This window comes from Ranitomeya variabilis, chromosome 5 (genome assembly GCF_051348905.1).
Source record: "Ranitomeya variabilis isolate aRanVar5 chromosome 5, aRanVar5.hap1, whole genome shotgun sequence".
NCBI classification, from domain to species: Eukaryota; Metazoa; Chordata; class Amphibia; order Anura; family Dendrobatidae; genus Ranitomeya; species Ranitomeya variabilis.
The window spans coordinates 435619383-435644173 of NC_135236.1; the positions used below are offsets into that span (position 1 = coordinate 435619383).

General features: G+C 41.5%; 1 protein-coding gene across 7 annotated transcripts in view; it reads right to left on the reverse strand.

Annotated features, from left to right (window-relative positions):
- OSBPL8 (oxysterol binding protein like 8) overlaps positions 1-24791 on the reverse strand; it is a 365096-nt gene that overhangs the window by 20404 nt on the left and 319901 nt on the right. For all 7 annotated transcript variants that reach the window (XM_077265332.1, XM_077265333.1, XM_077265331.1 and 4 more), the window contains 9 exons: positions 22190-22260; positions 19829-19909; positions 19093-19194; positions 17754-17957; positions 17578-17662; positions 10552-10723; positions 6072-6309; positions 3216-3400; positions 1578-1659 (listed from right to left, as the gene is read on the reverse strand). In XM_077265332.1, the coding sequence (XP_077121447.1) occupies positions 1578-1659; positions 3216-3400; positions 6072-6309; positions 10552-10723; positions 17578-17662; positions 17754-17957; positions 19093-19194; positions 19829-19909; positions 22190-22260 (1220 nt within the window). The remainder of the gene's footprint in view (positions 1-1577; positions 1660-3215; positions 3401-6071; positions 6310-10551; positions 10724-17577; positions 17663-17753; positions 17958-19092; positions 19195-19828; positions 19910-22189; positions 22261-24791) is intronic.

Consider the following 24791-nt stretch of genomic DNA (forward strand, 5'->3'; position numbering starts at 1 on the left):
TGTCAGTATTCGGCACATCAGAAATCTAGATTTAGCCTAAAAAATCCCTTTAAAGGCATGTATGGCAGTAGTTGGAAGCGGGTGTATGGAGTGGGCTAAAGGGGTGAGCCCGCCCTATACCCAGCAAATCATGGATGTGTGTTACAGCCAGCACCTGCCATTAATTTGCTACACCCACGCGATTGTCAACCTGGTAAATGTTGCTGTCAGGCTCCGATTTAACATGCGTCGGCATGGGTGTGTGTCATTCCACGACAGTCGGAGGTCTGTTGAAGACCTCTGTGCCTGCCATTACAGAGATCCTTTGAACCCCTGACACTGACCAGGCTTCAAATGTGACTGTGATTGCAGCTATATACAGCAATGCTGTGGCATCACTGTATATAGTACAGACGATCGCAGCTTCAAGTCTCCTAAAAGGACTGTTCAGAACAGTGAAATGTAAAAAAAGTAAAGGTTTTTTTTTAAAAAATTTGAACGTTCAAATCATCCTCCTTTTCCTCCTTTAAAAATAAAGATACTAAAAAAATAAAAAAAAATACACATGTGGTATTGCCGCGTTCAGAAAAGTCAGATCTCTCCAAATATAAAAATAATTAACCTAATCGGTAAAAGCCGTAAACGCAAAAAATTTCAAGAACACCAAAATAGTAGGTCGCTGAAATTCTACAAAAAATGCTGTAACAAGCGATCAAAATGTTACATCTATCCCAAAATGGTATAAATAAAAATGTTGTTCCACCCCCCACCGCAAAAATAAAGCAGCCACACAGCTCCATCGACCGAAAAATGAAAGAGTTACAGGTTTCAGAAAATGGCGACAACACAAAAAATAATGTTTTTTTGCAAACTTCTGATTTTTTTTTCATCACTACAAGAATGAAACAACTGGACGCTTGGCAACACCGTAATCATACTGATGAGCAGAATGATTTACCACAAAATGTATACTGTAGTAACAATTCCCCCCAAAATAATTTCAGAATTGCGTTTATTTCACAATGTTTCCTCGCAGGGGGGAGGAACGAAAACTGACCCCCTTGCAAAGGGGTTACGCTACAAGGGAGTACAGCCAAAAGATGCGATTTTGTGCTTAGTTGATACTGTCCGTTTGGGCTGACAGACACGCTTTACAAGAAGACATATACTGGCTGGCCTCTCACTGACACCTGCATTGAGTGGACGTCCCCTAAACTAAAAATATTTTTTCTGTGTAATCAAAAGAAGAAGGAAATGTCTGTCTTTACTTCTAAAACAAACAGGAAGGTTTCTAATATGTGAGACATACGATTTCTGCTTTACAAAGCATCAGTGTAGCAGCATCTCAAGTATTTGGTTCTCCAGTTCACGGAAAGAATACTCGGACATTTGAGAAAGAGTGTAACAAAAGGCAAATATCATAGGGGGCTTGAATAACCTAATTTATAAAGAAATATCAATATTGGTTCCTTCTCCAGCATTACTTAGCAGGGGCACAGTCTTATTTATACAGAAATGGCCTATACAAAACAATAGTCCAAACTGAGGACATTTATATAATGAAGGTATAAAATAGAAATCTAAAGACAGAATCCAACCTTTGGTTTCTTGTAGAATCCTGAAAGATACCACTTCACAACCTTTTTCATCCGACTATATGCATTCTCCTCTAAAGCCGCCCTGCAAAAGCCAAACCACCGAAATCAGAAACTCTACTGGAAGTAGAATTTGGAGGTTTACGGTTTATTACACTGGGGTTAATACTATGATTTGGTCATTAAACAGTTTATTAAAAGGGCTTATCCAGGTCTAGCCTTATACAAAGGCTTTATAAATCGTTTACATCTGGTTGTCTCCAAAGTTGGTAACAGCTGATTGGAGAGGGTCCCCGCTCCGGTAGTCCCAACAACCTGATACTGAAGACATGTTCCATGGACTGATCATCAATATATTAGTCCTGGACAACACCAAAAGTAATGGTCTTTCTCTACAAGTGATGCCATACTGGTCCATGGACTGTGTTTGGTCTTCAGGCTGAGCTCCCTAGGGTCAGGCTGAATCACAATATCAGAACATCAAATGGCAGATGTGGCAATCTGGGAGAAAAAGATGATTTTTCCTTTATATGTTGGACAACCCCTTTTTCACACACACGCCAAATTCATACATTCTTCAAACAAGGGGGGTGTTCACAATCCTGATTTTGCTATTTGATACGCTACTGAGATACTTCTTTCTTTTTATGTGACATTTTGGGCTATTTGTTTAAGCATGGTGTAATATATATGTTTCATTAGAACTGCACTGTGCAAAAAGTAAAAAACTATTTATCTATAACTTATTTTATCCTTTACATAATTCCAATTAAATAAAGTATCAAAGCAGGTTCCAGTTTTTTGGTATTGATGTACGATATGGATAGAAGTATTCGTTAGTTGCTACATATAACATGGTCACTGTCATTTCTTTTAATCCATACCTATTCATCACCTATTAATGGTGACGTTTAGCAAGATGTTCTTGTTTCACAATCAATAAATCTTTCCTATTTTAACCATTCTGGAACACATTACTCCGGGACGATGGCTGCCACACATCATGGCAGTGGAATATTACGACTAACTGTATCAGTACGTTCTAAATACAAGGTGCCCAGCCAAATGCAGAATGTTCAAAACTAAAAGCAATCTCATTTTAGTCTTTATCACTCTTTTCTGGATTTTAGAAACCTAAAATTGTTAGTCGGTTGTAGCAGTTCACATTTGCCTCCATGATTATCTTATTTGTCTGCTAGTCTGTTTGCACAAGAAAGTATTCACGGAGAGACAATTAGGAGTCTTGGTGACCAGGCATCATAAGAGGATTAGAGAAGACCTTTAAAGTTAAAATTAAGGGGTGAGGGTTCCAATTTAATAGTACGATTCATAGGTTGTAAATGCTTCTGCTGCTAGAGCACTCATAAGAGCAATATGGATCATAAAAATGTATTTAGTGATTGCACTGATGCATCTCCAGGCCCACCACACTCCCGTTTTCCTTGCTGCCTTTATGTAGATTTCATTATTTGGCTTGTTCTCGGAGTCAACATATGACTGCATTATTTTAAAAAAGTTAAACACTTTACTTCAAGATTGAATCCATGTTGCTGTCCATGATATTCTGCAGCCGATTCTCTAAAGCTTCATGGTACATTCACACATGAGATACTTCCATGAGTCTGGCCTGCTCACACTTACTCAGACAGGAAGTCAGCATGATAATAATAGTCTGACAGCTTGTCCAGGAAAGAGCGGGGCTCCAGTATGAAGGTGGGCAGCACCACTTTGGACAAGTCCATTCCGGGCCGAACCTGCTTCAGTAATGTCCAGATCAGACTCTTGTGCTCTTCTGACACTGTTTCGGTTTGTGACGCTTCACCGGCCTTGGAAATAACAAAAAAAATTGTATAAATAAAGCTCTTACAAATAATATAAAAGTAATGTTTGTCATGTAATAGCCACTGATGTACAGCTTTGTTTATCTCACAACATCCCTGCCTGTTATGAATACAAACAGTAGACGTGTGTGATTAAGGCCCAAGATGCAGAAAAAATCATCTGGACATGAATAGCATTGTGAGAAGAAGAAAACAAAGACAGTGCAAAAAAAGATCCCAAAACAACCTGCTCTATACATATTGTACTCCGCTTTCTCCAGAATAGTCTATACTACTGCCATACTAGCAAATTGTTTCTTCCCCCTCCACTTTTTATAGAGCAGAACAGACAATGTGACCTGACATCACTGTATTGGAACTCCATCCTGCGTTGACCAAGACAGATTTAACTTTTTTCTCATAGTGGATGGTGAGTTCGGAAGACTGGTGATAGAGGAACAAATGGCTCACAAGTGTGGAAACAAGAGGAATTTACAAAGTTTCTTATTTATGCAAAAGTTTGTTGAAAGCACAGTTTCTAGTGATCAACAGAGATTCCAATCATCAGTTATCTGTCCATTATGGGGAACCCCATGAAGTGAGCAAATGTCAGATTATCTAATATAATAATATATGTGTGCGTGTGTGTGTGTCCGGGATTGGCATCTGCACCGTCCCAGCTAAAGCCACAAAATTTTGCACAGTCACACGTCTGGACCCTGAGAGCGTCATAGGCTATGTTGTGAGGCAAAATTAACCCCGCACGTTCCAATTCACCAAACAATTTTACCCCCATCTACATAATGGGGAAAAAGTGAAAGGAAAAGTGTTGGGAGGCAAATTGACAGCTGCCAGATGTGAACAAGGGGGACTTAAAGAATGAGAGCGATGGCGCCAAAGAGTATATACCGTACAGTTGCTAAGGAGGGGCCCGACATGGGATACTCACCACACACAGGGATATGAACACACACACAAAATGCGCCACACACTATCACGTGCTTGAACACATATACCACCCGCAGCACACATTTCACCACACATACACCAACCTCGCCACATAAAAGTCGAAACACAAAAGTCGCCACTCAAAACTCGCCACATGCAAAACTAGGCTCACGCAAAACTAGGCTCACGTGCAAAACTCACCTCATGGAAAACTCGCCACATGCAAAATTTGCACACGCGGAAAAATTGCCACATGCACAAAAGTTGCAACACATGCAAAAGTTGCCTCACACAAAACTTGCACATACTCACAACGCACCACACATAAAACTCGCCACGCGCAAAACTTGCCATGTGCAAAGCTTGCTGCACACCACTTGCTACACTAACCTGTCAAATGCAACTCGACACACAAAAAGTTGCTACACGCATGTCGCCACACAAAACTCATCTCACAAAAGTCGCTACACGCATGTCGCCACACGCAACTCAACACACACACAACTTGACACATGAAACTCACCCTAAAACGCGCACAAGTCTGGTATTATCCTTCAAAAATAAAAATCTGATTAATAAGCAGACAAACTACAAGAGCAACAAATGTACCATATAGGAAATACGGCAGCTGTCAGTCACATGACCTGTCTATTATGTGTATGTGTGAGCTAATATATACTGCCAGGGGGAGGGCTTTTTGTTGGCTGGGGATTTATCAGGCTGCCAATAGCAACCAATCACAGCTCAGCTTCTATTTTGCTACAGTTAATTAATCTGAGCTCTGATTGGTTAAATAGGCAACAAAGGACATTATCAGTATAACAAAGCTTGTGTGAGGTAATAGCAAGTCAGTTAGGGTGTGTTGGTGGAAAGGCTGATGTCAGTCACATTACCTCTATGTGAGAGGATATAGAAACTGCCAGATACAGACTATTTTTACCACAATAATGCCTCATAAGAAAAGGAATTCCATGGCACAAATGTCAGCTGATGCGAAAAGAAAAGCTGCATTATGGGCCAATGAAAAATGTGAAGACCGAGGAACAAGGCTGACACACGAGAACAGCAGCTGCTTCCTCAAGAGCCAAAGAACTTTCTGAGGAGAGGGAAGCGAGGCTTGCAGATAAGAGCTGCTTCCTCAAGGGCCAATGAGTCATCTCAGCAGAGAGAATGCCAACTTGCCACTAAGGCTACTTTCACACTAGCGTCGTGCACTGCACGTCGGTATGCGTCGCTTTGTAGAAAAAACGCATCTGCATGTACTGCAGTGCCCTGAAATGGAAAGATGAACCGCCAGGTTTATGCTGTGCAAATGGCAAGATAAAACTTCCACCTCTCCTGTCACCACCAGATCCCCTAAAGTCTCTGATGACAGGTACCAGTACAATTGTGAAATGCTTCTATTAGCTTAGTTTTTGCCTTTCAATAATTACATTTCTATCTGTTTTTGTAGTTTTTGTGTGCATAATAAATTTTTGTTAACACATTCTATTTTGCTAACAGCAGTTATTAACCCGGGCGAAGCCGAGTAGTACAGCTAGTCTACTATAAAGTGCTAGCTTCAACTAAAACATGCTTTGAAAAACTTGGCAAGGTTTTTTTCCCAACTGGAAAAGTACTGAGATTCCTTTGCAGAAAGCCATACATACAATATGGAGAAAACTACTGCAAATGTCTGCCTACCAAACACACCACCATAAACTGTGATTAGACTTGATATTCTGCTTACCTCCCCCAGCTCTTCATGTGCTTCTTCCATGTAGGAGGTTTCCTTAATGAGATCAGAAGGTTCAGGATCAATAAAAGAGTCATCCTGCCTTTCTGAGGTGTCACTGTCACTCTCTTCACTTTTACCAAGTCCATCGTTGTCAGACTCCTCGTGATCATGGTCATTCTCCTTATCAGATTTATCTGAATAGGTGTCTTGGTCTTTAAAGTGCTGCCTTTCAATTTCACTGTCATTCAACCTAGTCAGACAATGTGTAATAAAATAGATCAGCTCTCCACAATGGTAACATAGCGCAATTCATTCAGGAAAAGAAAAATGCACCAGCATATGTTGTAAAACTGAAGCTGGCTTGGAAGATCAGAAAGCTGCTCATCTGCAAGGCTCTGTGCACATAGTGCATTTTTTGTGTGTTTTCGCTACATTTTTTACGAGCGGAATAGGGCCAAAAACGCTATGGAATCTTTTTACAAACTAATTCAATGGCAATCCTGATGTGCTGTGCACATGATCAGTAAATTTCCTTGAGTATTTGCAACGCGTTTTTTTCTGCAGCATGTCAATTCTTTGTGCGTTTCTGCAGCGTTTTTCACCCATTGAGTTCAATTGAGTCAGTCAAATCTGCAGCAAAAACGCAGGTATAAAAATGTTTGCAGATTTGCTGAGTGTTTGCATTTTTACCAGCTTCCCATGGTGTTTCCCATGCTGTCATCTGTGTGACAGAATGGGAAACACCGGCGCAGTGGTTCTTATCGGCGGTAACGCTACCGCTGGTAATACCGTCAGTCAGAGCACTGGGGGGGCATGCTGTCAGATGTCAGCATAACCCCGCAGCTGTGACTGTCATTCGCAGCAGTGACCAGCGGTAAAAAGCTTACTAGAGGTCAGCAGGCATGGGCTGATGAGACTACTGCTCCCATCAGACTATGTCTGCTGTCACTGACAGTGATAGCAGGAGCCGCTGATGGTAGACGTAGTCTCATCAGCCGGCACCTGTGATCACAGTTTACAAAGAAAAAAAAAAAAGGAAGTTAATTACATACATATTCAAATAAAAAAAAAAAATCCATTAAACTCGCCTTAATGCCCAATTCTTGATGCCCTCGTCTCCTAGAAAAAATGTAAAATAATAAGCCACCATATACTCACCTGTCCACCGTAGTCCACACAATCTTAGTGTCCCATGGCGATCTCATGTGTAGAACAGTCACATTGGGAGATGTGACCGCTGTACTCGGCCGCCGGCGATACACTGACAGGATGTAATCGCTCCCGCAGTGTATCACTGAGCTGCCGTGAGAGAGGTCACCAGAGTTCATCAGCTGATCAGCTCCGGTGTTCTCACAGCACCGCTGTGTGAGAACTTAGCTCAGTGATTCACTGAGGGAGCGATAACCTCCTGTTAGTGTATCATCGGCTGTCTTTGAGAGCAGTCATATCAGTGACTGTTCTCAAAGTCATCAGGATCGTCGTGGGACATTATAGATTATCTTCTCTGAGGACAGGTGAGGAATATTGTGGTTTATTTTATTTTTGTTGCAGGAGACGTTGGTGTCAGTGGTTTAAGCGTTCAGTGAGTATGGTTTAATTAAGATTCATTAAAGGAGACTGTGTCATTATTTCAAATAAAGGACTTAATTTTGGGTGTGTGTTTTTATACAATATCACTATAGGGTCACTAATGGATGGGTGGCTTATAGACGACTCTCCATTTCTAACTTGTGGGCTTGATGTCACCTGACAATACAAAGGTGACATCAACTCCACAAACGTGAACCCCACTTGCCTCCGTTACAGGGCTATTAATAGCAACTAGCAGCTGTCTTGCTAGTCTTTGCTGGTTAGATTTTATAGGGATCCTATGTTTTCTGGGGTCCCCCTGTAAACTAGCCAGTAATGGCTTCGCAAACAGATGTGAACTGATATTAATAGCCTGGGAACCTTTAAGGCTATTGGCTCCTTCCCAGAATATTAACATCAGCCCTCAGCTGTTAGCTTTACCTCTGCTGGTTATTAAAATTACACAGGAGCCAGCGCAATTTCTTTTTTCTTTAAAATTAACAGTTGCTGTGTGTGTTTGTGTCGGGCTGACACCTTTTCATTACTAAGCCTAGGGCTAGGTGTCAATGACAGTTGCTGACATCAAGCCCTAATCCCATTACCCTGATATGCCACTGCATCAGCATGAAAAAGGTGGTGTTGAACCAAGAAATTACATCACAAAACTTTTTTTTCAAACATATTTAGCTCAAAAAAGTCTTCATTGATGTACAAATCGCATGCAAAAACGCGGCAAAAATTAGCATTTTTGAAGCAGTGCTTTTCCAGCCAAGAGATACAGAAATTTCTGCAAGCAAATACTCAACATGTGCACATACCCTTACCACCAGTATCACAATATGAATATTAAGCACACTGTCTAAGACTTAAGGCCCCGTCACACATAGCGAGATCACTAGCGAGATCGATGCGGAGTCACAAGTTTTGTGACGCAACAGCGAACTCAGTAGCGATCTCGCTATGTGTGACACGTACCAGCGACCCGGCCCCTGCTGTGAGATCGCTGGTCGTGTCGGAATGGCCTGGGCCGTTTTTTGGTCGTTGAGGTCCCGCTGACATCGCTGAATCGGTGTGTGTGACACCGATCCAGCGATGTCTTCACTGGTAACCAGGGAAAACATCGGGTTACTAAGCGCAGGGCCGCGCTTAGTAACCCGATGTTTACCCTGGTTACCAAAAAAACAAACAGTGCATACTCACCATCTGATGTCCGTCAGGTCCCTTGCCGTCTGCTTCCCACACTGACTGAGCGCCGCAAAGTGAAAGTGAAAGTACAGCACAGCGGTGACGTCACCGCTGCGCTCTGCTCTCACTGTACGGCCGGATCTCAGTCAGAGTAGGAAGCAGACGGCAAGGGACCTGACGGACATCAGATGGTGAGTATGTACTGTTTGTTTTTTTTGATAACCAGGGTAAACATCGGGTTACTAAGCGCGGCCCTGCGCTTAGTAACCCGATGTTTACCCTGGTTACCCGGGTGCTGCAGGGGGACTTCGGCATCGTTGAAGACAGTTTCAACGATGCCGAAGTCGTTCCCCTGATCGTTGGTCGCTGGAGAGAGTTGTCTGTGTGACAGCTACCCAGCGACCACAAAGCGACTTACCAACGATCACGGCCAGGTCGTATCGCTGGTCGTGATCGTTGGTAAATCGCTATGTGTGACGGGGCCATAAGGTTTCAGTATCTCCCAATTTAACAGAGAGGTGAACACTTTTCTGATGGAAGGACAAGATAGTGATGAAATATACGAACCAGAAAATGTACTAACAAGAAGGTGAGAACCCTATGTTTAATCCCCCTCTACCAAAATCCTAAAACTTTATTTTTAACACTAAATCTAAAATGCATATGGGGCATTGCTAAAATGATGTCACTAATCTGCCAACAATTTATTTACTTTGAGGATAACTTCCTATGTTTATTCAATTGATGGCACCTAGTGGGTCATCACTAACTGGCAGAACAGGACATACTATTAGAGCACATGTAACTCCTAGATGTTTCACTGCATGTGCGGAGTCATCAGGGGATGGGACAGTGGTATGAATGACGACCAGCCAGACACGCCTCCTATGTATAGCCATTGCATATATAATCACAACCAAGGTGAATGCTCGTATCTAAAGTGCAGGAAACGACCACATACCTAATGCTACCAATTGTAGCTGATGAGAGGGATAGCCAATCAGATCGCATAAATGTATAATGTAAATGGAATCACACTAAGCTGCAGCAGTAAGCATCATACCCAGTTGTTGTTATAGGAACGCACATCCAATTAAAAAGCCTGTTGTCTCCAGTACTCCGATGAGATACAAGGTCGTCATCGATATCGTCAGGGCTGTGGAGTCTGAGTCTGTGTCCATTTTGGTGGAGTTGGTATAACATGGAGCGACTGACTCGTAAAATATATAATACATTGGGTGCAGTAGTTTAGTGCAGGATGTGCTGTAAATGTTTCCATAAGAATTTGGGAAAGTTATAAAAGTCTGTTCTGTTCCTGATCTAAGGATCTCTGCTTGTAGTTGAGATGAATCTGTGCTGCACTTTATCTACATGCCCTGTGGTGACCAGGGCTGTGGGGTCGGAGTCATGGAGTCAGGGTAATTGACGAGTTGGAGATTTGGCTTACCGATTCTACAGCCCTGGATATCGTCATGATGATGTGGTGATGACAATAGCACCCGTGTCATGCTAATGCATAGCTCTCTGATTTGTAAATTCCTTTGCTGACGTGGTGCCCCAAGATTGGATGTCACTAGAGGCCGGGTCATGCTGACATCTAGCGCTCTGATTCGTGAATTCCTAAGCTGACGTGCCGCCATAGGTTTGGCTGACCAATCACTAATAGGCGAGTCCCAATCCTTCTGTACATAGAGAACAGATTGTGTGCACAATGAAAGGATGCAACCAGACTACTTACTGGAAGTTCTCATTGCTGTGCAGGTTGTTTGCTCTCAGAAAGCCATAAAAGTTGACATGACTGTTCTCCCCAGAGGAATTCAGGTCATGCTCTTTACCTTCCCTGATCATGGTGCGCTTCAACAAACTGGAGCATTTCAAAGCCAGCTCCAGAGCATCCATCCAGCACCGACCTAGTGTGAAAAGACAATGAGGCCATTTGTAAGAATATGAGTCACTCATATTACTCTGTGGTTGTATTTGCCACAGAATGGATACCAACCCCTCCCAAAAAATCTGAGAAAAACTTTTGGTTGATAAAACACACACACACACACACACACACACACACACACACACACACACACACACACACACACACACACACACACACACACACACACACATAAAACCTCTCTATTTTTGTCAAAAGGTATTAAGCAAGATTTCTGATTAACACAAGATGAAAATTATAGTTACTATGTGATAGAGTCAAACCTGCATTTAAAGGGGTTGTCCACTACTCTGGCATTGACGATAGGTCATCAACATCAGATTGGTGGGGGTTTGAGACCTGACACCCTTACTGATCAGCTTCAGCTGTTATCAGCTATGGTTGTAGCCAGATATAAAGTATGTATGGAGCAGTAGCCGCACACACCCTATAGTGGTCATTGCAGAGAACTGATGATTTCCTATTTACAAACAGCCCGAAATAGTCGATTAGTGGGGGCGCCTGACATCAGACCCCCAACAGTCTAAAATGGATGATCTACCCTAAGAATGTTGCATCAATATTACGGTAGTGGACAACCCCTATAACAGAACACATGGAGCACAAAGCTTTGCAGTAATGCACAATACAAAATAATAGCCAGAAATGGGCAAAAAAGTCGATTATTCTCCATCAAAACTACTAATAAATTTAGCATGTGTACTTCAGTGATATACCTATGCCACAACACTTCTTTCCTGAGCATACAGAGCATGCAAAGCCTGCATGGTGATAAATGGTCTTAAAGGCATCTTTCACTTCCATTTTATGTGAGATGACTTAATGAGTGGAGGTGAGGCTGTGATTATAATTTTATTTATATAGCGCCAGTAATTTTCACAGCGCTCTACAGACATCATCACAGAGCAGTAGAAAAAAAGGTTTATTTTCTATTCAGCTGCGTCCCAGTATAAAGGACAACGTCTGCAGAGAGTCAGTATGCACTCCCCATGTTTGCGTGGGTTTCCTCTGGGGACTCTGCCTTCCTCCAAAGACATAGGGAATTTAGCTTGTGAGCCCCAATGGGGACCGTGATGATGATGTCTGTATAGTGCTGTAGAACATGATAGCAATAGGTCAGTAAGATAAAGCATACTAAATCTGCCTCTTCTGTTTTCTATCAGGCAGATGTCTGGAGGGGAGGCTGAGACTATTAAACACAAAGCAGTAGAGAAAGGTTTCCATTATAGCCAACTGCACTTCATTACCAAAGAAACCTGGCAGAGCAGTAGCTAAACTCCACTGAACAGCTTCATTCCTGTGTTTTCCTACTCAATATATCATACTCTTAGATTCCCTTTAATGGACCCCCTTGTCAGCATGTTTTTGCCACCTAATCTGACAGCAGCATAATGTAGAGGCAGAGACCCGGATTCCAACGATCGCTCACTTACCGGGCTTGTGATTTGATAAAATCACCGAGATCATTAGAGTACTAGTAAGCATGCTGTCATGTAGTCCTCCATATTCATGAGCTCTATAATCCCGCCCATACCAGTGATTGGCAGCTTTCTACATACACTGCGCATAGGCAGAAAGCTGCCAATCAGTGGTGTGGGTGGGGTTATAGTGTTCAACACTCAGACAGATAAAAGATAAATCAGTGATTTTATCAAAATGACAGCAAGCAGCTCACTGGAATGAGGGTCTCAGCTCCTACATTATGCTGCTCTCAGATGGGGTAACATGGTGACAGATTATTCCCTATAAGAGGAGATCTGGAGAATTAGCTGTAGTCCGCTTATATTGTAAATTGGCTTGTCTGAGCTACCAATAGCAAGTTTGGTCATTTGATATTAGGCAGACGTTTGGGATCAGTTAAAACTTTCTATTTTCATAAACCTTTGTCATAAAGAAACAATCTGGCCGTTTATGGTTATTGTATCCATTTGTGAAGCCGTAGATAATGGCGATTTGTATCACACAATGCACAAGGAGAATGCTGACGGCTGGCCAGCCCGATTACTGTAAGCGTGCTGTTTCCGTACATTTGCACAGTAATGTACTGTCCTGGCACAAGCAGTTTCTCCAACCATCTCCATAAAGAGGAATTGTGTCATTGAAATATTACTGAAGGTCGGGTCACTGACACAATGCAGTACCCACCAAAATCCAGAGATGTCACAGAACAAGATGAAACGAGCGGCAATGAAAGGAGTCAGATTTATTAGTGGAGGTGTAGGCCTGCTGGGGTGGAATTTTACTTTACTCTCACAGGGCAGACACAAGGCTAGAAATAACACTCCCATTAATAGAGATATACTAAGAGGCCATGAGAGTTCTGCACTATTTCTTTTCTGAAACATGAATTACTGGGATGTATTAACCAGATTCCATTCATGAAAGTAACGTGCCATCTGTAATATCTATGCTCGTTTATGGAGATGTCCATTATATAAGTAATCCAAGATCTTGGCGAAGGATTTATTATTATCACAGCCAGTATCTCATGGCCAAAGTCAATCTCCTAAAATCACAACTGGGTTGCAAAAATAATGTGAAATTCATGAAAACTGCCCCGCTCTGTTTTGGATCTCTCTTACTTACAACAGTATTACAATATATTAGGATATTGCTGATAGTGTATTTAAGCTGTATATAAAGATAGTCAGGTCATAGTAATATGCCACCGATGTCTGATCAGCTATGACATCCACCGATCACAAACAATGGGATAGCAGCGCTAGGAAAGAGTCTTACTACAATATATCTCTCTGCTCTGCTGACGTCAGCGCAGAGGGGTGAGCTGGATTATGGGTGGGGAAGGGGTGAATATTCATTTTATATTTACATATGCTTGACATGCCGATGCGCAACTATACATATTCTGGTGCTTACAGCAACACAGCAATAAAAGTTACATATCCTGAAAGGACAGCCCAAACCCTGTTTCAGGATACTATTAGTATACTACACAACAATGACCTGACAATGGACTATTGTTTGGTTCTGTTCCCTTGTTTTATCCCTAATTTCCTATTGGCCTACCGTATTCAAGTTCACCTCCTCCCCTCCCCCTTTTTCCCTTTCCTCTTTTCCCCACTATCCTGTCTAATGCTGTATTATTATCCTTCATATAGTTTCATATAGTTTATATGGTATTTTTCGTTGTACTCCAATAATATTATATACTAGCTGAAGAGCCCGGCGTTGCCTGGGCATAGTAAATATCTATGGTTAGTTATAGCACCTCACTTCTCTTATTTTCCCATCACGCCTCTCATTTTCCCCCTCACTCCTCTTATTTTCCCCCTCACTCCTCTTATTTTCCCCCTCACTCCTCTTATTTTCCCCCTCACTCCTCTCATTCCCCCCTAACACTTGTCATTTCGACCTCACATCTGTCATTTTCCGATCACTCCACTATTTTCCCTCACTCCTCTCATTTTGCACTCACACCTTTTCATTTTCACCTCACACCCCTCATTTTCACCTCACACCTCTCATTTTCCCCTCAGTATATACGTTTGTCATCTCCCTTATATATAGTATACACCTGTATGTCATCTCCTGTATATAGTATATACCTGTATGTCATCTCCCCTGTAAATAGTATATACCTGCTGTATGTCATCTCCTCCTGTATATTGTATATACCTATGTGTCATCTCCTCCTGTATATAGTATATACCTGTATGTCATCTCTTCTGTATATACTATATACCTGTATGTCATCTCCTATATATAGTATATACCTGTAGGTCATCTCCTCCTATATATATAGTATATACCTGTATGTCATCTCCTGTATATAGTATATACCTGTATGTCATCTCCCCTATATATAGTATATACCTGCTGTATGTCATCTCCTCTATATACCTATGTGTCATCTCCTCTTTCATATAGTATATACCTGTAGGTCATCTCCTCCTGTATATAGTATAATATACACGTGTGTCATCTCCTCCTGTATATAGTATATACCTGTAAGTCATCTCCTCCTGTATATAGTATATACCTGTGTGTCATCTGCTCCTGTATATAGTATATACCTGTGTGTCATCTCCTCCTGTATATAGTATGTACCTGTATGTCATCTCCTCCTGTATATAGTATATACCAGTGTGTCATCTGCTCCTGTATATAGTATATACCTGTGTGTCATCTCCTCCTGTATATAGTATGTACCTGTATGTCATCTCCTCCTATATATAGTATGTACCTGTATGTCATCTCCTCCTGTATATAGTATGTACCTGTATGTCATCTCCTCCTGTATATAGTATGTACCTGCATGTCATCTCCTCCTGTATATAGTATATACCTGTGTCATTTCCTCCTGTATATAGTATATACCTGTGTGTCATCTCCTCCTGTATATAGTATATACGTGTCTCATCTCCTCCTGTATATAGTATATACCTGTGTGTCATCTGCTCCTGTATATAGTATATACCTGTGTGTCATCTCCTCCTGTATATAGTATGTACCTGTATGTCATCTCCTCCTGTGTATAGTATATACCTGTGTGTCATCTCCCCTGTATATAGTATGTACCTGTATGCCATCTCCTCCTGGCTGTCAATTTGCCTCCAACACTTTTCCTTTCACTTTTTCCCCATTATGTAGATAGGGGCAAAATTGTTTGGTGAATTGGAACACGCGGGGTTAAAATTTTGCCTCACAACATAGCCTATGACGCTCTCGGGGTCCAGACGTGTGACTGTGCAAAATTTTGTGGCTGTAGCTGCGATGGTGCAGATGCCAATCCTGGACATACACACAGCTTTATATATTAGATGTTGAATTTCACCTCATGTTATATTGTCGCATATAACCTGTTCCCCTACCCTGATATTGTAAAATTTCCCCAAATTATTGAAGAAAGTTGAACAAAATGATACCTTGATATCCACAATCCAATATCTTATTGCAGAGGGTTCTATGTTTTTCTTAATATGTAAATAAGCTGTTAAGGTCTATGAGCAGGACACTGATCTACCTGAGAATCTGTCTCCAGAACATATTTTAAATGGTTACCAGAGTGATGTGTAATGACTGACAGTCTGATCTCCTGAACTCACTGCAGAGAGGAGTATGAGTATAACATCACAGTACAGCAGAGCTGAACTTTGTATCATTACAAACACATCTGCAGCTCTACTCTCATAGTGCTGGTTACAATTAACACTTCTTCAACTTCCATCTCACAGGCTGCCAGAGAGGAGGAAGAAGACAGTACAAATGAATCTCATTACTAACATCTGCAGTTCTCCTCTCATAGTTCTCTCAGCTTTGCTGCAGAGATTTGCCTGATTACAACACTATTTAAGCTCCCCACCCCAAGCCGGAGTGGGGGACGGGCAGAATAGAAGAGCTGACTACTGACTAGGAGAGTAGAGATGCAGTTGCGTTTGTATTGAGAAAAAGTTCAGCTTTGTTGTAATGTGCTAGTTTAACTCACACACAGCTCTGAAGTGAGATGAGGAGAGCAGAATGTCAGTCATTATATGTCTCACACTGGTAAAACACACTTTCATTTAAAATATGTTGTGACGGCAGATTTTCAGTGAGATCTGTGTCTGGCCCATAGATCTTAACAGCAAGGATTTCTCAGAAATAAAACATTAGATAGCAGATATGAAGCTATCTGTTTATTCAACTTTCAACATGCTTGCTCTTAGGGTATGTGCACATGTTGCGGATTTCTTGCAGAAATTTCCTGAAGAAAACCGGAAATTTTCTGCAAGAAATCCGCATTTTTTTTTTTGCGTTTTTTTTCCGTTTTTTTCGCGTTTTTTTAGCATTCTGCAAGCGTAATTAGCTTGCAGAATGCTAAAGTTTTCCAAGCGATCTGTAGCATCGCTTGGAAAACTGACTGACAAGTTGGTCACACTTGTCAAACATAGCGTTTGACAAGTGTGACCAACTTTTTACTATAGATGCAGCTTATGCAGCATCTATAGTAAAAGATAGAATGTTTAAAAATAATAAAAAAAATAAAAAAATGCTTATACTCACCCAGACATCTCCTCACCGGCGTCCGTTCCTCTTCCTATAGCTGGTCTGTGCGCACAGGACCTTCCGTGACGTCACGGTCACGTGAGCGGTCACATGACCGCTCACGACCAATCACAGGACAGTGACGTCATCGGCAAGGTCTTTCACCGCACACCAGCTACAGGAACCGAAGCGGCAGCATGCAGTGGAGGCGGGAAGACATCGAGGGTGAGTATAGGACTGTTTTTTATTTTAATTCTTTTTTTTTTACCAATTATATGGTGCCCAGTGCGTGGAGGAGAGTCTCCTCTCCTCCACCCTGGGTACCAACCGCACATAATCTGCTTACTTCCCGCATCGTGGGCACAGCCCCGTGCGGGAAGTAAGCAGATCAATGGACCCCTAGGTGTGCGGAATCCCCTGCAATTCCGCATTTTAATGAACATGTTGCTTTTTTTTCCGCGATGCGATTTTTTCGCGGAAAAAAAGGCTACATTTGCACAAAAAATGCGGAATACACTTAAAATAATAGGAGGCATATGTAAGCGTTTTTTTCGCGTTTTTATAGCGAAAAAACGCGAAAAAACCGCGAAAAATACTTAACGTGTGCACATGGCCTTATAGACAGCTTAGGATTTTCCTGACAGATTCCCTTTAAGTACTGAATATCTCTTATCTATTTAAGCAAAGTTGTGCTTATCTGCAGGTTCTATCTGCTACTGCAGCTGAACTCCATGGAAGTGAATAGGACTAATCTACAAACTCACACAACATGTGGACAAGCATGTTTGTGGTAAACATCATTTTCCTATAAGAAATAGTAGTGCTTACCATCTGACTCTGAGGCGGCTCGAATAATCAGATAACTGCTTGGTAATGGCTGAGTAATGGATCCTACTCCTTCACCTTTAGGACCCTTGGAAAAAAGGACAATGATATCCAGTGTTAAACATTAATCTTGAGTTACCACAAATTTGTATGGATTTTCACCTGTATATACTGCTCACCTTCACAGCCCAGATTGACTGCTCCAATGGGTGGAAGAGTTTGAAGCAGAACCCATCTTTCTTAGAGGGCCTTTCAATGATCTCACAAGCATTCAGCAGAACTGTGCCAACCCACTGTCCATTTTTGGGGGTCTTGTAGATCAATAGGACTCCCGGCTTTAATACACACCACAGTTTTGTCCAGCTTTTTAAAGTTCCCCTAATCTACATAAAGAAATATATCAAGATGATTAGAGTGAAATAAGTTAAACAGTATATATCAAATCACAAATGTGCTATATATCCATTTTAGATAAAGTAAAAGATTCCAGCTTCTTAAAAGTCCAAAAATGTATTTTTACAAAATTAAAAACTGAATGCATGAAACCATGGTGTGATCAAGAGCAACGCGTTTCAAACACTCTCCGGCGTTCTCTCTCAAAGCTAATGATGATGAATCACAGTAAGATTATAAACATTGGTGCAACCAATAGCAATAGTTACATACATCACATGATATAGAAATATACAAAAAAAATATATATATGACAAGATACAAAATATATATGAAAATATACAAAACCAAAGAACAAATATGAAATTCAGAGAAAAATCAATAATGAAACACAATTTGTTTGTGAGCAATTAAGCCTCCAGGGTTAGGCTAGGTTCATATTGCGTTTGGGCGATCTGTTAAATGGACGCACTAACGCTGATGCACAAAATCTCTTTTTTTTCTACAATCGCACTAACGCATGGTACCATTGTGTTGGCATATGTTAGTAATAGAGGTCTATGCACAGCGAACGCATCCGTTCGTTGTTATTAGACCTAACGTACCCAAAAACGCGGTAAACCACGTTCAAAGGTGTGCCACAAAGTAACGCATCATAGCTAACACATGCCAATTTTGACATGCGTTAGGATGCGTTACGATAATGTAATACTATGGGCGCATTAACGGATCCGTTACATAGCGCTAATGACGCTAAGTAACGGATCCGTTAAACGGATCGCCCAAACTCAATGTGAACCCAGCCTAACCGGTTGTTGTATATCCAAAACGACTCTTGTTAGAAGGCGTCTCTCGGCGTCTCTTCCTCTAGGGGGATATGCACACCCTTTCAATGTCTGAAACTCTGAAATACATTGTATAAATACAAGTTGGAATCTTTCACTTTTTCTGGAATATCTACAATCTTACACACGTTCTCCCTGCTTCTGCACGCCGTGAGCTGTTCGGGTGAGCTGGTTACAATTTCTTTTTTTGACCGGTATATGTACTGTGACACAGAGCAATATTAAATATTCATTACATAACATTTTAGGAAGTGTAGTAAAATGGCTTGTCTGGTTTCACCTTGAGCCAATCTGACATGACAATAACTGACGGATCTGTGATTGTGCTGAGCAGCTCTTTCGTAGCCCTCTTTTTCTCCTCCCTATAATTTTTCTTTTGCACCTGGAAGAATAGACAAAAATATGTTAATGAAGACAACAGACTTTTGCACGTTAGCGAAACTATTCAACGGAAGAAGTGGTGTCCATTAGGCTCTGTTGACAGCCATTTTTATAATCAAATGGATGTAACCTTTAGCAGTACCCGACAGACCTCATACAAGTCAACAGGGTCTATCGGGGACCACTGATGCCAGCTGTGCAATGGGTCAGTCACAGAAATGTGGCATTCATTATAAACAGGCCTCAATGCAGATGTGAACAAATGCAGAGAAAGTCAAATAAATGGTAAAAATAATAATCACAAATACCCATGTGGATTTGATGAACAAGAAAAAATATATATATAGAAAACCATACATTGTAAATAACAGTGTCCAGAAATGTAACAATGTAACACCACAAGTATGCCCACCACAGCCAGGGACACTGCTGGGAATGTAAATTGCATGGAGGAGGCATTCACGATGGATGACTCAGCACCACCAGCCCAACACAGTCCACCTATTAACTCCTCTGCTATCCCGCAGTCGGAGGAAGATCAGGAATACTCCTGTTGCTCATCTCTAACTTATAAAACAAATGTGCTGTGAAAATAGCCGTCACTACAGGTCGCCATATTGCAACATGTAACTTACCTTAAGAGACTCTTTTTTTGTAAGTTTGCTGGAGGCTGCGGCGATGTCCTTTTCAGATCCATTGTATAATTTAGACTCTGACTACAAATAATAACATAAAAAGCTTATCATGACTTGTGCAATGTTAATTTTCTCATTTCCCTGTGTCATACTCATACGGTTCTAGGATGCGGAGATATTAGGGGTGGCTTTGTGGCATCCTTTCACGTTACAGGGCTATTGCCGTCTCTACAGAGTGGGCACTTGTGATTTATGGGAATCTGTCAGCATGATTTCACCACCCCGACTTTTTTATATGTGCATTTAACACTTTCACAGACAAGTCCAGCAATACCTTCACATCTCCAATCAGTCCTTGCGTTACTGAGAAATCAGCGCTTGAATTGTTATGCGAATGAGGCTGAAGGGCTATTTGTGGATCTGAAACCTCTGTCACTCCAGCTCCATTCCTCACCCAACGCCGCCTTGTCCTACTGCTTAACTGAACAACGCTGTTACAGTATGTGTGACTTCAGGCAAGAGAGCAGGTAGTCATGAAGGAGGAGGAGGCGGCGCTGAGCAGAAGATATAGAGCTTCAGATTTACGCATATAGCTCTTTAGCCTCATTTGCAAAACAATTCAAGCAATGGTTCTCAGTTCCAGAAAAATGGACTGTCAACGTAAACATATTGCTGGACTTGTGTTTCAAAGTGTGACATATGCATATAAATGGTTTGGGGTGTAAAATAATGCTGACAGATTCCCTTACAAGGGATACAACCAGCACAGAATGACTGTTCCAACCAAGTACAGGTGCTTGGAGCATCATTTAAAGGGACACTGTCACCCCCTCCTGCCGTTATAAACTAAAAGCGCCACCTTGTGCAGCAGTAATGCTGTATTCTGACAAGGTGGCTCTTTTAGTTAGGCAGGTCCTCACCCCCCTGCTTGAAACGCCACACTGTCGTCACTCAAATCTTCAGGGGCGCCGGGCACCGCCCCCTCCGCGCTGTTTTCGCAAGAAATCTGGCGCCTGCGCTGTGTAGTACTGTCTGGTGTGTGGCCACCCACCTTGTGAATCCCAGCCCCGCAGTGTGTTATGCATTATGCAGAGTGCGGGGCTGGGATTCACAAGCAGGGCGGCCGCACAGGCGCAGTCTGCAAGCCTGCATCGGAGGTCAGACGGCCAGAGCTCACTGCGCCTGCACCAGACAGTATTACACAGCGCAGGCGCCGGATTTCATGCGAAAACAGCGCGGAGGGGGCGGCGCCCCTGAAGATTTGAGTGACGGCAGTGTGGCGTTTCAAGCAGGGGGGTGAGGACCTGCCTCCCTGGCGAAAGACAGGTATTTTGGAGAAGTTATAAAACGCTTTATTTTGGGAATACATGCACCACTAACTAAAAGAGCCACCTTGTTAGAATACAGCATTACTGCTGCACAAGGTGGCTCTTTTAGTTTATAACGGCTGGAGGGGGTGACAGTGGCCCTTTAAGTCAACCTTCCCACCTGCTTGGTTTTCATGTATCTCCTCCCTTCTCTGGCTCTATGAAGCCAGAACAACCAATCAAAATGATGTGTGGAGGTGGAGGGAAAACAAGCAGGTGGGAAGGTGTATTTAAATGATTGTCCCCACCTTTGTGCCCGAGAGGCGGTTCTTGGTTTGAGCAGTCATTCTGTGCTAACGGGGTGCCTTTAAAAGGTTAATTTAAGAGAAACGAGAATGTACAGGCGACCTTGTGTGCCTTGTGGTCACAGGTAGGTGCAGGAGTAGATAATACAGATTTTATGGTGATAGGACCCTACTAAAAAGCTACTTTTATCTCAGTTTCCTGGACTCTTGAGATTAGGGGTACTGCATTTATATTGAAAATTTAAAGATTTGGGTGACAGTTATCCAAATTCCTATGTTGCCTTAATCTGCTTTTTTACCTACCGGGAATGTCTTCCTGAAATCTAGTCACAACTTAACAGTACATATTAGTTTTCACTATCATTAGTTAGCATATCTCTACATTTAAATTCTGCCACTGATGGTGACATATTTACACAAGAACTACTTACAGGAGAATACATATTCATCTATATTGTGAGAATGCTTCCTATAGGCTGATTATGGTTTGATCCACATGTATCTCACTTTGCAAGCTGGACCTGACAGCCCCCGAGGAGTCATATCCGCAAAGCTACGGAAACCTATGCAACCCTATCCCAATATATATATATATATATATATATATATATATATTTATTTATTAAGGTACAAACTGTTGACAGACATTATTTATCCGCTGTTAGAATTACTCATCAATTGCTTCTAGTCTAAATTAGATGTAATAGAATAGGATTCTGCAGTGCAGGAAGGTGCCTGAGGACAATTACCTTGCTTTTGGACATAGAGTGAGAAGAATCATCTTTGATTTGCAAGACTTCATCCTTTCCCCTATCGAAACCTAGAAAGAAAAAAACAAAACAAAAAGAAGGTGCTGAACGATTTCAAGATAAAAAAAAACAAAAAACTATGGATATTTATTAACTATAACCCAGTAACCTAGGCACAGAATAATCCATGACAACACCTAAAAAGAGAAATCATGAAATATTAGAGATGATAAATACGGTGCCTACATTTTAAAACATAAATTGAATGGGGGCAATATTGGTGCAGTTGTTAGACTCACTACGACCCATCAAAATGAAAAAAAGAAAAGAAAAACATTTTGCTACAATTTTGATATTTATTTTTACTCATTTGCAATTTCCTCTTGGGCATTCCACATCTAACTGATGCAATAAATGACAATAGCACGTGAGACATTAAAAACACTTCATTATTTTTCATAATGCAGTCAACACTAAAAAGTTAGAACACATAAAATACCAAAATGAAAATCTCTACTTCCTGTTGACTAACATGTGACACGGCTACAGTTTAAGAAATGTAAGAGACACATAAGAGCCTCTGTGAATGCAGGGTAAGGGTTAATGATGCTTTTAGATGCATTAAGTCGGTACATGCCACTTGTTTTCCCTCTCACTTGCCAGGAGGTACTCTGGGGGTTATCGGGACTGGTGAAATACAAGTGTCAGCACAACCAGGGAGCACCGAAGGGACACAAACAACGACTATGAGAAAAATCACCTCTAGGGAAAAGCAGATTTATACCGTGTTGCACATAATTGCAGAACGTAAATTGCACAATAAGAATGACTGCCATGGCAGAACTCAAATATTATATTGGGCAAAATATAAAAAAAAAAAAAAAAAATGCTGAATATAACCAAATTAAAAGGGGTTATTCTCATCATCATAGATGGGCATCATAGACAGTACTTGTAAAAGCAAAGCACTCTGGCAATTCACTGTTTATTAAAATTTGCAGCCGGTCTTGAGGTATTAACACTTGTTCATAGTTCATTGCCTCGGAAACCGACCACTGCTGCAATCCAGCCAACGGCACTGGATTAGGAGCAAACAGTGCGCTCCAGTGATGCTGGTCAACTTCAAAGCAGCGCTTACAAGCTCAACAGAAAAGCGTTTATAAGAACTGTGCATGTTGAGCCATCACTGATCAACCACCAACGCTGTACATCGTCGGTGGCAGAACATGTGCAGTGGTTATTACAAGCTCTTTTCTATCGAGCTTGTAGGCTCAGCTTTGAAGCTGATCAGTGCATATTGCTGCAGTGGTTGGTTTCCTAGGTAATGAACTCCAAACAAAAGAAAAGTGTTGGTATCTCTGGAACAAGGACAAATGTTAATGAACAGTAAATCGCAAAAGATAATAACACACCTCATTGCAGTACTACTGCAGACGAAAATAGAGTTCAGTCTCAATGCCTAATGGGTATACCAGAACTGACAATTAAAGGATTCGTCCACTAGTGCTGCTCCAGGAGGCGAGTATACATGATTATATCTTCTGTTGGCCACTGAATTTATACAGCAGGGGTTGTCCAGTTATGGAAAACAAGATGGCCATGTGTAATAATTAAATTATACCAAAATGAAAAGCATCGTATACTAAGGCTGGTGGCAGATGCAGTGCACCTCGCTTTCCTGTAGGACATTTAGGTCTGATCTCAACAGAAATCTCAAACTCTTTTCACATGCTGTGGTTTTTCATTACATTTTTACTATGATTACAAATACCAAGTGTTTTTTCAGTGTCGTGGGCAATCCACTTTGGAGAACATTTGCAAAAGAACCAAAAGCTTGAGGTCTGTTTAGAAAGATAGAGCTATATGTAAACCTGATATGTTCTACGACTGTTAAAGGGTCAATATAGCCATTATCATTTATAGAATTCTTGGCAAACAGATATTAGAGTCTTCATTGGCTTATATGGCTTTGTAACTACTTGGTGACTTCATCCTTACAGTGTAGAATAGGGGCCACAACTACAGGTCACGTGTTCATTTTTTATGGCATTTATAAAAGACGACAATTAAAGTCAGTTATGTAACGTCAAGCAGCCAACCAGGAATATCATTACACAAACACCAGTAACACAAGAACCAGAAGCAGGAGACCCAAATCCTGTATGCCCCAGCTATTTTATGTGTGCAGGATTTACTCATTAAGGCTATGTTTACATGGAGCATTTTTGACACGCGATTTTACAGAGTTTTCTTCTCGGGAAAAGAAGCAGTGTTTTACAGTACCAGTAAAAGCTAGGAGTTTTCAGAAATCTCATGCACATGCAGTGTTGTTGATATATGTAGAATGTTTTTTCATCCATAGAAAAAGAAAGCATTGAGGAAACGCAAAATAACTCCACAGCAAACAGGTTTTCTGTGGTTTTTGGGGAATTAGGCTACGTTCACATTTGCGGTGTGCGCCGCAGCGTCGCCGCCGCAACGCACAGCGCAAATGTGAACACATGCACAACGCTGCTTTTTGCGCCGCATGCGTCCTTTTTTCCATTGATTTTGGACGCAGCAAAAATGCAACTTGCTGCGTCCTCGGCGCCCCGACGCGGGC